Source organism: Oikopleura dioica, chromosome PAR, assembly GCF_907165135.1.
Source record: "Oikopleura dioica chromosome PAR, OKI2018_I68_1.0, whole genome shotgun sequence".
Taxonomy (NCBI): Eukaryota; Metazoa; Chordata; class Appendicularia; order Copelata; family Oikopleuridae; genus Oikopleura; species Oikopleura dioica.
In genome coordinates, this window is record NC_137293.1 from 10,566,074 (window position 1) to 10,579,815 (window position 13,742).

At 41.2% G+C, this 13,742-nt stretch overlaps 5 protein-coding genes across 10 annotated transcripts; all 5 read left to right on the forward strand.

Annotated features, from left to right (window-relative positions):
* Window positions 1-7: 7 nt before the first annotated feature.
* On the forward strand, window positions 8-1,073 carry LOC145704290 (protein cornichon homolog 1-like). The gene is made up of 4 exons (XM_081781742.1): window positions 8-81; window positions 143-325; window positions 441-492; window positions 531-1,073. Exons 1-4 carry the CDS (start codon window positions 23-25, stop codon window positions 672-674), a joined length of 438 nt encoding a protein of 145 aa, XP_081637868.1. The 5' UTR covers window positions 8-22; the 3' UTR covers window positions 675-1,073.
* LOC145704288 (centriolar satellite-associated tubulin polyglutamylase complex regulator 1-like) lies at window positions 1,073-6,581 on the forward strand. 3 transcript variants are annotated; one of them, XR_014134438.1, is made up of 6 exons: window positions 1,073-1,301; window positions 1,359-1,484; window positions 1,529-1,705; window positions 2,013-2,262; window positions 5,943-6,127; window positions 6,171-6,581. XR_014134438.1 is itself a non-coding variant. In XM_081781741.1 (4 exons), exons 1-4 carry the CDS (start codon window positions 1,112-1,114, stop codon window positions 1,945-1,947), a joined length of 690 nt encoding a protein of 229 aa, XP_081637867.1. In that variant the 5' UTR covers window positions 1,073-1,111; the 3' UTR covers window positions 1,948-1,971. The 3 variants fall into 3 exon arrangements, 1 of the variants encoding a protein (XP_081637867.1); XR_014134439.1 differs by having other exon boundaries at window positions 5,946-6,127; XM_081781741.1 differs by lacking the exons at window positions 2,013-2,262; window positions 5,943-6,127; window positions 6,171-6,581 and adding an exon at window positions 1,751-1,971.
* On the forward strand, window positions 2,279-5,882 carry LOC145704268 (uncharacterized). 3 transcript variants are annotated; one of them, XM_081781717.1, is made up of 11 exons: window positions 2,279-2,833; window positions 2,882-3,008; window positions 3,050-3,142; window positions 3,185-3,462; window positions 3,505-3,800; window positions 4,150-4,477; window positions 4,522-4,781; window positions 4,818-5,155; window positions 5,199-5,327; window positions 5,369-5,475; window positions 5,516-5,882. In XM_081781717.1, exons 1-11 carry the CDS (start codon window positions 2,513-2,515, stop codon window positions 5,687-5,689), a joined length of 2,451 nt encoding a protein of 816 aa, XP_081637843.1. In that variant the 5' UTR covers window positions 2,279-2,512; the 3' UTR covers window positions 5,690-5,882. The 3 variants fall into 3 exon arrangements, with proteins under 3 accessions (XP_081637843.1, XP_081637844.1, XP_081637842.1); XM_081781718.1 differs by having other exon boundaries at window positions 4,150-4,309; window positions 4,352-4,477; window positions 4,522-5,155; XM_081781716.1 differs by having other exon boundaries at window positions 4,522-5,155.
* Window positions 6,582-6,603: 22 nt separating the features above from the next.
* On the forward strand, window positions 6,604-8,099 carry LOC145704297 (uncharacterized). Of its 2 annotated transcripts, XM_081781751.1 has the most exons (6): window positions 6,604-6,740; window positions 6,792-7,143; window positions 7,190-7,304; window positions 7,374-7,497; window positions 7,539-7,723; window positions 7,766-8,099. In XM_081781751.1, the coding sequence occupies exons 1-6, from the start codon at window positions 6,614-6,616 to the stop codon at window positions 7,892-7,894; spliced, it is 1,032 nt and encodes a 343-aa protein (XP_081637877.1). In that variant the 5' UTR covers window positions 6,604-6,613; the 3' UTR covers window positions 7,895-8,099. The 2 variants fall into 2 exon arrangements, with proteins under 2 accessions (XP_081637877.1, XP_081637876.1); XM_081781750.1 differs by having other exon boundaries at window positions 6,604-7,143.
* Window positions 8,100-10,175: 2,076 nt separating this feature from the next.
* Window positions 10,176-12,691, forward strand: LOC145701782 (uncharacterized). Its single transcript, XM_081778998.1, has 8 exons — window positions 10,176-10,518; window positions 11,202-11,300; window positions 11,345-11,463; window positions 11,538-11,721; window positions 11,785-11,955; window positions 11,999-12,311; window positions 12,358-12,420; window positions 12,470-12,691. The coding sequence occupies exons 1-8, from the start codon at window positions 10,437-10,439 to the stop codon at window positions 12,615-12,617; spliced, it is 1,179 nt and encodes a 392-aa protein (XP_081635124.1). The 5' UTR covers window positions 10,176-10,436; the 3' UTR covers window positions 12,618-12,691.
* Window positions 12,692-13,742: the final 1,051 nt, after the last annotated feature.

A 13,742-nucleotide genomic window follows, 5' to 3' on the forward strand; every position in this document is an offset into this window, starting at 1 on the left:
ATTGTTATAGAAGGTGGTCGAAATGGCGTTCACCTTCGCTGCCATGTGCTACATCATGGCGCTCATTGCCACAGCAGTCTTGTCACGGGTTGAAAACTTAATTTATTTATGAAAAAACTGGGCTGGTCTCAACCCTTGCAAAGATATTCTTCGCAATCTGGCATTTGATAGCATTCGACGAGCTCCAGCATGACTACAAAAATCCGGTGGATCAGTGCAACTCTCTTAACCCTCTCGTTTTGCCTGAGTACGCTGTTCACTTGCTCATTGTTGTACTGATGTTTTCTTGCGGCGAGATGTCCAGCGCGACGATCAACATACCTTTGTTACGTTTCAAAAAGATATATCGTGAGAATATTCTAAAATTAGGATTCCAAATGATAATAGATCAAATGATCAGAATTCTGATTATTGAAAAATATGCTTTTGAAACTGAAACAGGTTGCCTACCACGCATGGCGATACAGCAAGCGTCCAAGAGGAATGACAAGGGTACTGTCCTTTCTTTTATTCTCTCCTTCAATCTTTAGGCTGGCCTTTACGATCCTACCACAATCATGAATCGCGACTCGCTTAACTACGCGATGTACGAGGGCTGGTCCAAGATGGCTTTCTACTTCCTGTCCTTCTTCTACTACCTTTACTCCATGATCTACGTCCTGATCACTTACTAACTCACTCCTGTCTGACTACAGATTCCAGACAAGCCCACTTTTTTGCGCGATTATGTTTGTAACCGCGTTTAGATTTGTTTACTTGTAGCTTGAATCAAACCGAAATCGAAAAAAGACCAAAATAATTCTTGCTTCTTGCCTTTGTTCGTTTTTGTTCATATATTTTGAAACCAACAATTTTACAATTTTTCTTTCAACCAGAAGCACAGCTGTCTTCAAAGATTCCTCAATTTCACCCTTTTAAAAATAAACGAAAAACTAAACTAGTCATGTTACATGTAGAGTTCTCTGCGTTTTACCACTTCTGCGACATTTTATTTTGATTTTTTTACTTACAGCTTTCCGAGATTATTCAAGGAAAGAAACCTGGTCCTAATAAAGTACATTTTGAACGACGAATATCGTATGTATTGAAATTCCCGTTTAGACACTCAAAAATGCCGTATTTGAATGAGCAAGGCGTGCCCGAGTACATGCAAGATGCATTGAACCAAATTCTGCAAATACGCATTCGTCGACAAATGCCAGTCACGAAATATCCCACTTCGCCGAAAGAACCGATTAATATCGCTCAGTTTTTGGGCAATTATTGCAAAAGCGTCGCGAACGGAACGCACCTTTTCAAAAGTAAAGATACAGATATAGTCTATATCATATAGACAAACAAGTCATTTTCATTTCAAGGGGAGTTTGAATTTATCACCCTAACGAGCAGAAATCGCCTCCAATTCCTTCGCCTTCTTGAAAAGTCGTTTGCAGTCGGGCTTGGCGATGAAACGCTCGGAATCGCCGATTTTCACAGCTTAGTGGGTAAGGGTCGCGATTTCTCTAGATAAAAATTACCGGTATTTAAGAGCTTCTTTGCCCGGATTTCCCAGAAGCAATTTGCCATGACGTCTACGAAATAATAAAAGACGAGGAAAAGACGTTAGAAAAGATTCTCGTCCATCTGAGATTCCGACTTCTGTTTTTGGAATTTGTTGATCGGGCGAAAGAGAAATTCAGTGACCCCGAAGTGACTCTTGAAAAAAGTAAGCTCCGAAAAAATGCAGGAATTTTTAATTCGACTTGATTAGTTCTCGACGACTTATCAGTTGTTGCTGGAACTCTTCGTGATAATTTCCTGCCCTCCCCGAAGATCTACTCTCTGAAGGAACACGTGCCAAATCTGAAAACTGAAGGAGCTAGTAGAGCGTGGGAGCTTTTTGCTATTCTTTCAAAAGATCCTAAAGTTATCTCCCTTATTGACTCACTGGAGTTTGACAGTGTGTGATTTATTTTTTCTACTCTTCAAATATATTTTTCTACTTTCCGTATTTCTTCAATCTTTTGTTTTAGAATGGCGGACATAAACATGGCCTTCGTGTACGACGAAGAAAAACGCAAAAAGAAGAAGAAAGCAAAGAAGGCGAAGATTTGCTTTGAAGACCCTCAAGAAAAGAAACCTAAAAAGCCCAAAAGCCAAAGAAAAGAGCTGTCGCGGTGGAGAAGACAAACGATGTCTGTCGATTCTTCCTTGCCAGTGAAACTTGCAGATTCGGCGATAAATGTAGGAATCGTCACGTCACGGGTGATCAATTATCCTCTGGTAATTGCAGGAACTTTGAATTGTCTAAAAAAATAATTTCTTCATAGAAGGAGTACTGGGGTCGGCACCTGGGCTGGGCTATGGCCCAGTTTGCCCAGCCCAGTGGCCCAGTTTGCCCAGCTGGGCTGGACTGGGCCACAAAAAACTCTGGCCCAGCTTAGCCCAGTAAAGCCCGATTTTCATTGATAGTTGATTTTTTCAAAAAATAAGAATTCTAGAGCAAGTAAAAGTTTTTTCTTCGATTCTCTAGATGAATGGTCGCTCTCTTGTTATCATTAATTTCCTTATTTATTCGATTATGGGTAAAAAGAGAAAAATCGACCATGATTTTATTTCGTTCGCTGAGGCGACGAAGGTTATAAACGAAGGAAAGGGCGAATGGATCCCGCTCGTGAATCAAGTAGTGACGAATGCAAAGTGTAATTTTCGAACCGATCCTGAGTTTATGAAAAAACAAGATGCGTCTCAAGAAACGATAACTCTTTGCACGTTCGAAGAATACTTAGTGGATAACAAACCAATCTGTGTTGTTCGCTGCGCCTCCAAAAAATGTCGCGAAAAAACAAAAGAGGTATTTGAAAGTCAAGCCACTAGATTGAAAGATTAACAAAATATTAAGTTTTTTCTCTCTCATGAAACGAATTCTGGTTGTCAATACTATGGAAAATACTTCCTTAGACATTTACGAAGCGCTTTTCTGGGGAATTCACGCGATAAAAAAGTTTCCGTTAAAAATCAACCATCAAGTATGAAAATAATGAGTCTTTGTCATAAGATATATTTAAAGTTGCCTCTTTCACGACCATTCGATTTCAACCAAAAATGTCAGACGACGACATCGAGCAAATTCGAAAAATTCAATGTCAGCTTATCTCTACAGGTTTTTCTCTAATTCGTAAACAATAATATAAATCTTTTATAGGAGTGATTCCGATGAGTCGATTTTCAACTCCATTGATGATAAAACTGTACGAGGCGATTATTCGAGCGGTTGTCCCTACCAATGTTGACGAAGAAACCATCGGAAATCTTGCTCAAAAAGTTGGCGCGAGTTCAAAAACACTGGATCGTCATGCTAGTCAGCATATTGAAGAGCTGAAAAAGACGATCAAAGACAACGCGGAAAGAATCGCTAAGTCGAAATGCGCGCATGTTATGCTAGACCATCAGTATATGAAAAGGGGTGCGGATCATGAGACAGTAAGTCAATTTTTTTTATATTGTCTTAAATAAAAATCTTAGAAGCGCTGTGGAGTATTGTTGATCTTGACCGACTCGGATATTCTTCCACACCGTGTTTTACTTGGCTATATCAGCATCAACTCAACAAAGATGGATATGAATATTCAACCAATCACAAACCTTCTTAAAAGTTACAATCTTTTCGACTATGTCAAGAAAGGATTTGTATCAATAAGCAGCGATTTTGCGGCCCTCAACTTGTGCAGGGAGCTTGGACCACTCAATTTTTCAGGCTGCGCCGCTCACACGATCAACAATATAATATCGAGGATGTTTACTCATCATTTATCACCTAAGTACATAAAAAATTCAGTCATCACGAGCCTAGTCTTCACAAACCTAGTCCCACGAACCTAGTCATCTTGAACCTAGTCTTTACGAACCTAGTCACACGAACCTAGTCATCACGAACCTAGTCTTTACGAACCTAGTCCCACGAACCTAGTCATCACGAACCTAGTCTTTACGAACCTAGTCACACGAATCTAGTCATCACGAACCTAGTCTTCACGAACCTAGTCACACGAACCTAGTCATCAACCCATTTCCCTTACTGCCCAAAAATTTTTCTTTTTAAAATTTCACGAACCTAGTCACACGAACCTAGTCCTCACGAACCTGGTCATCAGTCTCAATATATTCTAGGGCGAGCATCGAATATGAAAGATGCAAAAACGTCTTCGTTCATGGAAGCAAGAATTTTCAGACTCCCGAGAGTCACCAGTACGCGTCATTGAATTGCTATCTAACAGCACGACCGATCGGAAAGGAAGCTGCGCTGCTAAAAGCTAAGCTGAAATTACAGGTAGAAAACACTTTTCCGACCAAAAATAATATTTTTCTAAAGTATGACGATGTGAATGTGACTTCGACAGACATCGAAATTGTAGCTGAACGATACAAAAAATATCCCTCTCTGGGGAGCGATTTTCTGACTTCCACGAGGTTTAGAAAGATCATTTATTCGATGAGCGTAAGAAAATATTAAGGGGATCCTATTTGATAGATGAATTTTAGGCACTTTTGATCAACTTCGAAGTGATCGCTGACTTGGAGCGACTTAGTCATCCTCAACACAGATTGAAAGTTGCGCTTCCAGACAAGGCGTTCGTCGAAGCGGCTGTTGATATTCTAGTGCCCCTGTCAACGACAATGGATCTTTTTGATTCGGACTCGAAAAAGATAAATGCTGGTCAACTTTATGATCAATACACAAAGTTGATCATTTTCGCGGTCGAAAATATCAAAAACTCGATCGGATATAAGAAAATCATCAGGTACAGTCATTCAGAAAATTTATCTGATTTTTTAAGCGAGAGCTTGCTCATAACTATCGCTGAGCAGATTACTGATTACACTATCGACAGAAATGGATGCAAGACAAAAACAAAAGTTGAAAATCGAATCTCCTCAAAAGAACTGGCGCAAACCTTTCTTTGGCTTCCAACGCGTGCCCTCGATTTTGAAGAAGTTCGGGAAGCGCTCAAAGAAGTTCCTGGATCTCTGCTCTGCTCGGAACTAGATGATGTTTTGGAGAGTTCTACTAAAGATTACATTGAAAACGCCAAAAAATTTATCATCGCGCTTTCTGAGTCCTACGACGAACCAATTGCATCAATTCCGAAAGAATCGTCTAAAGTTTCTGGAATCGGTAATTTATTGAATTTTTCTATATTTTGGGAAAATTATTCTAGCGCGCAAGTTTCCAAGACTCTACAAATCTTCGCAAGATAAAACTTATCAGAATGAGTCAAAGACGATCGAAAGCGAGCTCTTTATATACTCTCAAATGGGTGGTGAAGAAGATGGAATTTTCGATCAATGTAAATTTATAGAATTATCTTTACTAATCTATCAATTAAAGTCATTTGCGAGATGATGGTGAAAGAAATACCAGAGTGTCAATGGAGATACGAGTTTTGGTCGAGACAAACATCAAGAATGCCGTTGTTGTCTTCCGTAGCTATCCAAGTAATATAATTTAAATATTTGAAAATTTTGATTTATCAAGCTCTACCGTGGATCTCATGATTCGACTTCTTTGCTCGAAAGAGTCTTTTCTGTCTCGAGCTTGTTCCTGTCAAAGCTTCGCTGCGCTTTGAAGAGCGAAACTGTGGAGAAGTATATTCAATATGGAAGCTGCGAAGATATCGCCGAGTTTATCAAAAATCATCTTAACAAATAGTTTTTTATCACTAACTTTATTTTTTCTAATAAACCTTATTTTTAATAGTATTTTTTGAATAGTGCTCTATTGGGCTAATCGGGCAAAACTGGGCTAACTGGAAAAAACTGGGCTTACTGGGCAAAACTGGGCTAACTGGGCAAAACTGGGCTAACTGGGCAAACTGGGCTGGGCTGGGCCACTAACCTGAAAATCTTTTACTGGGCTGGGCTGGGCTGGGCCAGCTACTGGGCGGCCCAGGTGCCGACCCCAGAAGGAGTAGATCCAGAAGCAATGAATGTCATTCTTCAATACCTGGCCAACTTTGGGTTTGTCAAGACAAAAGCAGAAGAGCTTGCGCAGCTCAAGAGAGAAAACCAAAAGCTGAAAGAAGAAATCGAAAAGAGCAAAGATACGCTATCTTGCAGAGTTTGCTTTGAATATTTTGGCCTTTCAAAGGTAATTAATTTTGAAATTATTAATTCATCCAGTCAATTTTTAGCTTTGCACTCTTCCATGCGGCCATATCTACTGCAAAGAATGCGTCAAAAGGTTCCCCAAAGATCCTCACTTAGCTTCAGTTATCACCTGCCCGACATGTAACCAGGGAACTCGTACTGTTATTCATCTCTTCTGAATCGGCACAACTGATTCTGAAATCTTTTCACTCAATTTTTAATGCTTTTACCGTAGCCCAAAATCCTCAAAATTATGATAATTTTCATATTATATCATACAATTTATATGGAATCAGGACATGTCTATCGTCAGCTTTATTATGGATCTATTTTCTCTACTGCCCTCACTTGCTGCCTTTCGGCTAAAACGCCTAAATTTCTGCATTCTAAACCACAACTTATTGAAAAGTTCTAATATTGATAAATAAATTTTATATGGATAAATTGCAATTGTTTTCGTCATTACAATCCCAGTCTTCTTCATAGAATGTCGGGCTACAGAGGAAGAGGTCGCGGCAACCGCCGGACAGGAGGAATGTCGATTAGAGGACGCGGTCGAGGATTCGGAGGAGTCAATGTCTGCCAGCATTACCTTAATGGGTCATGTAATTTTGGTACGAGATGTCGGAACTACCATCCTCCGACCTACTCTCCACCCAGTTTAGGCGATTCGCGTGAGTCGATTCCTGCGACAATTGCGACGGCGAACCACCCGGAAACGGCTGGACCCACACCAAGAGTCGGAACTGGTCGTGGATCGGGTCGTGGTAGAGCTCTATGGAGAGGTGGACCCATCCAATATAGTGCATCTGTTCGTGGAAATTCTCGTGGTCGTGGGAATCTTATTCCCCGACCAAGTGGAAATGCCTCAAATTCAAATCCAACTGTAGCGGTCAATCGGATCCCAGATGATGCTTTAAACACGCGGGCCGTTCCTCCAGATGAACTCAGTGATGACGATGACTTTCTTGAGGATGGAGAAATTGATGACGAATCAGACATCAGCGTCGATTACAAGTTTGCATGATAAATATTTTCAAGATCGCCTCACTTTCATATTTAGTGATCTACACGTAGATGAGGCACAGGATTTCGAAGACTATTTCTACTTGCCTGGCGATTTTAGTGATAACAGTGACAGATTTTCCGGATTTGGAGAAGAAATATTATATAACGATGTAAGAATTTTAGAAACCTCGAAGTTGACGTGTTCCATATTTAATGATAAGATTCATTTCTTTATTCAGGGAGATGATATTTTGGAAAATCCTTTCGAAACCATCATGGGTCGTGCTTTCGGTCGAGCAAATCGTCAGCCGGCTGCTCCTAATAATGCTCCTGCAGCGGCAAATGGAGCGCTTACTGCAAATGGTAAGTGTTAATACTCCTCGTTGATTTCATTGCTTCAATAGATGTACAATCCTTCGCTACTCGTGTGACTCAGTCAATGCAGTCAAAGGATGAACAGATCAAGGAGCTGAAAGAAGAGGTGGATCGCCTCAAAGAAATTATCGAGGGCACTGACGAAAGCAAGAAGGACGGTCGTCTCTGCACTCTAAAATGCGGAGTTTGCCTCGACATCAAGAAAGCCACAGAGGTATTTACATTTAATGCGATATTTTCCTACCCTTCTGTCAAGTTCTCGGTGAATACTCCTTGTGGACACTGTTTCTGCAAGACCTGCAACGCCTCCCTCAAGGGAAACCGAGATTTCAAATGTCCAAAATGCCGAGCGAGAGTGCAGCGACAGACCGACATTTTCGTTTGATCCCCTGCTCCAACTTCACATTTTTCATCACTCACAATATTTTCCGCGCGTCCATCTTTTTGTATTCTAACGGACAAAAAATCATTGAAACAAGTGTATGAAGCATCGATTTTCCCTCAACAAGTTTTATTTTCTGAAACTTCACACAAAGATGCCTTCTATTTTTTACCCAGTGTTAACTGCCAAATAAACCACAAAAATAAAAATTCGAACTCTTTTTCATCTCGATGAGGCGATACTAGTTATTCTCTTCTGTAGGTCGATTCTAAAATTTACCGAAAACAAATTGCGAGGAAATGAGATAAGACAACTTTCGGCAGAGGGCATTTATTATCACTCCGATATTCGTTTTTGATAAGTTCATCGGGTGCTCAAAACGGATTGCCGGGTACTTATCGGTCAAATCCGTAAACAGCGGGAGATATAGAAACACGGAAAACACGCTTTCCATAGTCAGATACCGATTACGCCGATATTGAGCGCTTATCAGCGGAACACTTCCACCGGTTATCGCTACTTTGAGTACAATGCTTGGCCCAGCAGAAGCGCCACCGCCGAGGCACTGTTTCCGCAACACCGCAGGAGCTTATCACCGACAGATATCGAAGTACCTCCCATTGTCGGTGCACCTGACAAGTTGAGTACACTTGCGGTTCAGAACTTTTTCCAAAACAGGAGATTTTTCCATATGAAATTCATTTATAAGTTATCTTCTGGAAATCGTGTTTTTCAAAATAATTAAGAGAAACAAAGGGGACTCATTGCATGATCCCAGTTTTAATAAATACTAGTACTCATTTAATATGGAGAGCAGACAAACAACGCCGTGCCGGGAATTCTTTTATTATTTTATCAAATACATTAAACAGTTTTTCAAAAATTATCAACATGGAATGCAAGAGTAAAAATAAAAAAAAACAGGAACGAAAAGTACTTCAAAGTCGTTTTCCTCTCACAAAGTCTTTATGCAAATGATCGCGATAATAGTGCTTCCTTTTCCTAAAATGTATTCTGCGTTGTGCATTCCAGTGCCCTATCAGTAGGGCTCGCTGCATGTCGCCGGGGTTGTTATCAGCTGCGCGTATCTATCTTGCCACTTGTGTTGCCATTTCCGGTACTCCTCGTCTGCGCGTTTCTTCTTTTTCGACACCAGGTGGAGTTAACACGAAGAGTGAGGAAGTAAAATATATGGAAATGCTAAGAAATGTAAATGGGGATCTCGATGGCACCGATAGTCCGGAGGAGGAGACCCTGCCGGTGGACGTCGAGACCTTCGACAGCGTTATCGCCGCGTTATCAGTGACTGTGCGGCCGGGAGCGCCCGCTGCGACAATTATTCGGAGGAACAGGGCACTTAGATCACTTTGTTGAGAAATATACTGCCGCCTATACACTGGAGTTATCATAATTTCTTTTGATCTCCGGGCATCGACCGACAACTTGGCAACTTCGGATTCCTGAAAAATGGTACTCAACTGATTCATTATCAGGCGATAAGCATTCGAGCAACGCTTCAAAGTGGCAATCTTCCTTCCAATGAAACTACTATTAACTTTTTATGGCGCTATATATTTATACACATACTTGTTTCGTGTGTGGCGAATCAGAAAAAAACGTTTACCGTCGAAAAATGCTTCGGAATGTGGGAAGACAGCTGTGCTTGATGAATTCTTCCGGCTACTGGTAATTGATTTTCTCAACCAAATCAGCAGCGATAGGCGGGCTAGGCGACGAAAGAATATAGAAGATCCCACGAATCGTGGTACAACACATTTGTTAATCGTCAAATCGGTATCACTAAATCAGGGTTCTAAAAAGAATGAATTGTGCTGAAGACGCTCAAAATGCACGTTAATTGCCTTTCTTGGTGATTCCACCGGGGGTTTTCTGTTAATGGTTTCCTTTCGGAAGACAATATCCTTCCGCGTGCGGCGATAAAATATATCTTCAATCGTTGCGCTCATCGACATTAGTTCCTTCCTGGCTTTTCTGAAGCCTAATCGTTGAGCTATGAGACTGAATTTCTAAACAGCTATATTTTTGAGAAACCGCGATGGTTTTAATATTTCCGGGAAAGGAGCGGATCGAAAACGAAGAAGCTTTGTAAGATAATGCAGCCTGCGTAGAAAGGCAAAGAGAATAGAGCGGCTCTAGCGCTGGGCTAATAGCTTGGCTTAGCATCGCAAGTATCCCCCCGGATAGGTCGGGGGATACTATAATCCGGGCGGCGCTCGGTGGTGGTGGCGCCTTTCACCAGACACTGCGGCGGGCCATTCTGACGGCTGGTCGTGATTAACAGGTGCCTTTTGTTGCGACCTGCTAAGTCGGACTTCCTTGCTGATACTTCTAGAACAAGAACATTCGATTCCGATTGACATCCGCCGGGTTGTGCCAGAGAGACACCGATAGACAAGAGAGATAGAGAAACAAGGCAATTTACGCCGCAGTGCGTTTTACCGAGGAATAGCGCTAAACATCCTGAAGACACGAAGCACGGAAGACCGCCATTATAAAAAAGAGAGACTCAACAGAATTCACTGAGATGGAATTGATGCCTTTTAAAAATCTACTGGGGCTACCACCTGTTTCTGGAATCAACTCGATAGCAAATGAGTACTCAAAAGGTTTGCATACAATAGCATATTATGTTATACAGTTTTAATTTCAGTTTGCTTTCCCAATATTGTAATTAATTAATTTTGCCTACCGGAGCTTTTTTCTCTAGATTCTGGTGGTGCATCACCTCGCTAAACTGGGGCTTTCAGCGGCCTCAGCAAGCAGCGTAACTCGAGCAACCGGAATGGCTTTTGAGATTAACACCTCTGTGAGCCATTTTGAAAATTGGCGGAGGCTTTCTCCATTCTGCAGTTGGTGTTAGTGCCAGGGTCAATTTGCTCTGACTAGGCTCAAGTGAGAAGTGAAATGGAATACCCAAGCAGGAACAGAGGTTCCGTCGGATTTAACACCTCCACCGGCAGCACGCGCAGCCGAGCTAAGCCCCGCATAGAGCACCGACCGGTGTCGAATGTATTTCTCACACCCTGAAAAGCCCCGTCAAAGCCACCCGAGCGCTATTACTGCTTTTCCGCCATTACCTTTTTTCGCACTTTACCCGTTCCGCAATTTTGGGATCATCAACGACAATTGATTTCCACCTAACTTCGGAACATCAAATGCTGTTTTATTCGTGCTAAGAAAAGACTCAAGGATTTTTTAGTAAAATTTGTTGGCTTAGATACAGAAATGCATAAATTTTTAAGCGGGAAAGCAATTTCCTCAATTTCAAGCGCTAATCAGTCATGTTTAGTCGGCAGCTTCGACGTGAACATCACACTCTGGCAATTTCTACTTGAGCTGCTCATGGATCATAAAAATTCCAGTCATCTGATTTCCTGGACGTCAAAAGGTAAAATGGAAAACTTTTCAAATTCAATACTTACGGTTGAGTAGAAGGAGAATTCAAGCTTCACCGCTCGGAAGAAGTGGCTCGATTATGGGGAATGCGCAAAAACAAGACAAACATGAATTACGACAAGCTTTCCCGAGCACTACGTTACTATTATGATAAGGTGCGATAATGACAAGCCAGGCCAAAAGGGCAGATAAATTGTTATAAAAGCTTTATCTCATTCAAAATTTTAAGAACATCATCAAGAAAGTCAACGGGCAGAAGTTTGTCTACAAATTCGTTCAATTTCCAGAGCACTTTGATACAGCAGAAATAAAAATCACCAACTCGCCGTCAGTTTCATCAACGGAGGCTACTCCACCATCAGTTTCAACGTCGCCTAAACCAACTATCAACCCTCGAAAACGACGAATATTCGGTAAATATTTGAAAACATACGATAATAAAATATCATTTGATTAAAAAATAATTTATTTTTTAGATGAACCGTCAACACCACCACCCTCTTCGCATCGAGCCAATTCCTTAGCTGCTCTTCTTTCTGAATCTATTGCTGCTCAAAACTCAGCGGCCATCGCCGCGGCTTCACTCGCTGCAGCATCCGCAAATTTAGGAGCCTGTCCAGCTTCTACTCCGAATTTCGGCACTCCTGGTATGATCGTTGATAGCCACTTTCAATTTACTTCTCTTATCAGCCCCTGCTGCTCCAGGATTTAAGCTGGGCGGTGACGGAGCAGCCCGCGCCGCTTTCCATCCGGCCAAGGCGATCTCTCCTTCCCACACTGGCCCACCACCCATGCCGAGCCTCTTATCACCCCTCTTCCCGAATTTCAATCAGATCGCCACTTATCAGTATCTCCTGTTGCAGCAACAAGGTCTTACGCGGAATATCTTCTCACTGCCGCCACTACGCCCAACTTTTCCTATTCCGAGCTCGACGCCAAAGGTAACATTACCAAGCATGCTATCCATTGTTACACCGACTGGAGCTCCTTCCACACCAACAGGGTAAAAAATCAATTTCTTATACTTTCCCCTAATCCTCAATTTGAAGCGTGCCCTCTGAGACAGGTGCAACTGAGTGCTGCGTGACCGTCGTTGATGATGATTCCAACAGGTAAACCTCGTCTTCCTCTTTTCAAGATTTATAATTTCCGATTTTAAAGTGACGAGTCGCCACTACCATCAAAAATCAGGCGCATCGAGGACAAATCACCAACTGCTCCATCCTCTCCCAAGAAGATTGAACAGGAGACAAATGAGGAGCAGCCACTAGATTTGACAAAAAAGACTTCAAAAGTTTCAGACGAGTAAAATTGTTCAATGAACTTGAAAGGAGGATAATATGTACACAAAATATTTCTATTTCTTCACTTGATGTCATAATAAAGTTCACAGCACTTTTTGAATTCGACTAAGTCCGTGTATGAGAAAACTGGCTATATCTTGGAATTATGATATCTTTCATGGATGAGCGCAGCGATGTTTTCTTTGATCCTAAAACACGTATGAGGAAGTGGAAAGAGTTTCATATCAATAAAAAGTGGAGATTGTCCTGTCTCATACAGTATGAGACTTTTAATTTACTTTGATGTCAGAATACTTGTGTTATGATTTTAGAGAGCAACAAAAGCTGTCGCCAAAAAGTGTGCTTTTTTGGAATCATAAACTCTAAGTTTACAAAGTATCTCGTGACTAAGCCCAATTAGGGCACCAGATTGATGAGTTCTGACCGTTCTCGGTATTTACGACCCGAGACCTACGATGGTCTAGGTTGGTGCCAGACACTCTCGACTACATTCCTTTGATTTTAAAGAGATTTCTAAGAAAATGGCGAAAACGGCAAATGCGGAGAAACACTCGGGCATTCTTGCTTTGTTGATTTTAGGATTGGTTAAGCTTATGAGATTGAAATATATAAAAATATTAAAACTAAAAGCTCATAAACCTCATCAAGTTATTATTTTTACTGGTTACGGCCTTGGCTGGTCAATTTGGAGAGCGATTGAAGGAAACGTTCTAATTGACATTTAAAAGTGTGATTTTTACTCGAATATATAATTCATTGATGTCATAAAACGTTGATGTTAGAATCAATGCATGTTCCTACTTGGCTCGTTTTTTACTACCTCGCGTTATTCGCTGTGATCCTTCTTCATGGCTTTTTCGGAATTGTTGCTTGGGTGGTAGGTTATTAATTTATGACATAATAATAAATTTTTTGTCAAACTCACGAAATATAAAAAAAATTGTTTAGACGAAATCCGTGAGAATGTACCTTGCTGTTTGCTTTATCTCAGATTGGAGCTCACTTATGCTTTTATACTTTTAACCTAGAATATTTCTCATGCAAACAGAATAGCTCCTTGGAAGTCTTCCTTGCTATCGCGGCATTCATTAGCGCTGGACTTGGAATTTGGATCTGCCTCAAAGTATTTG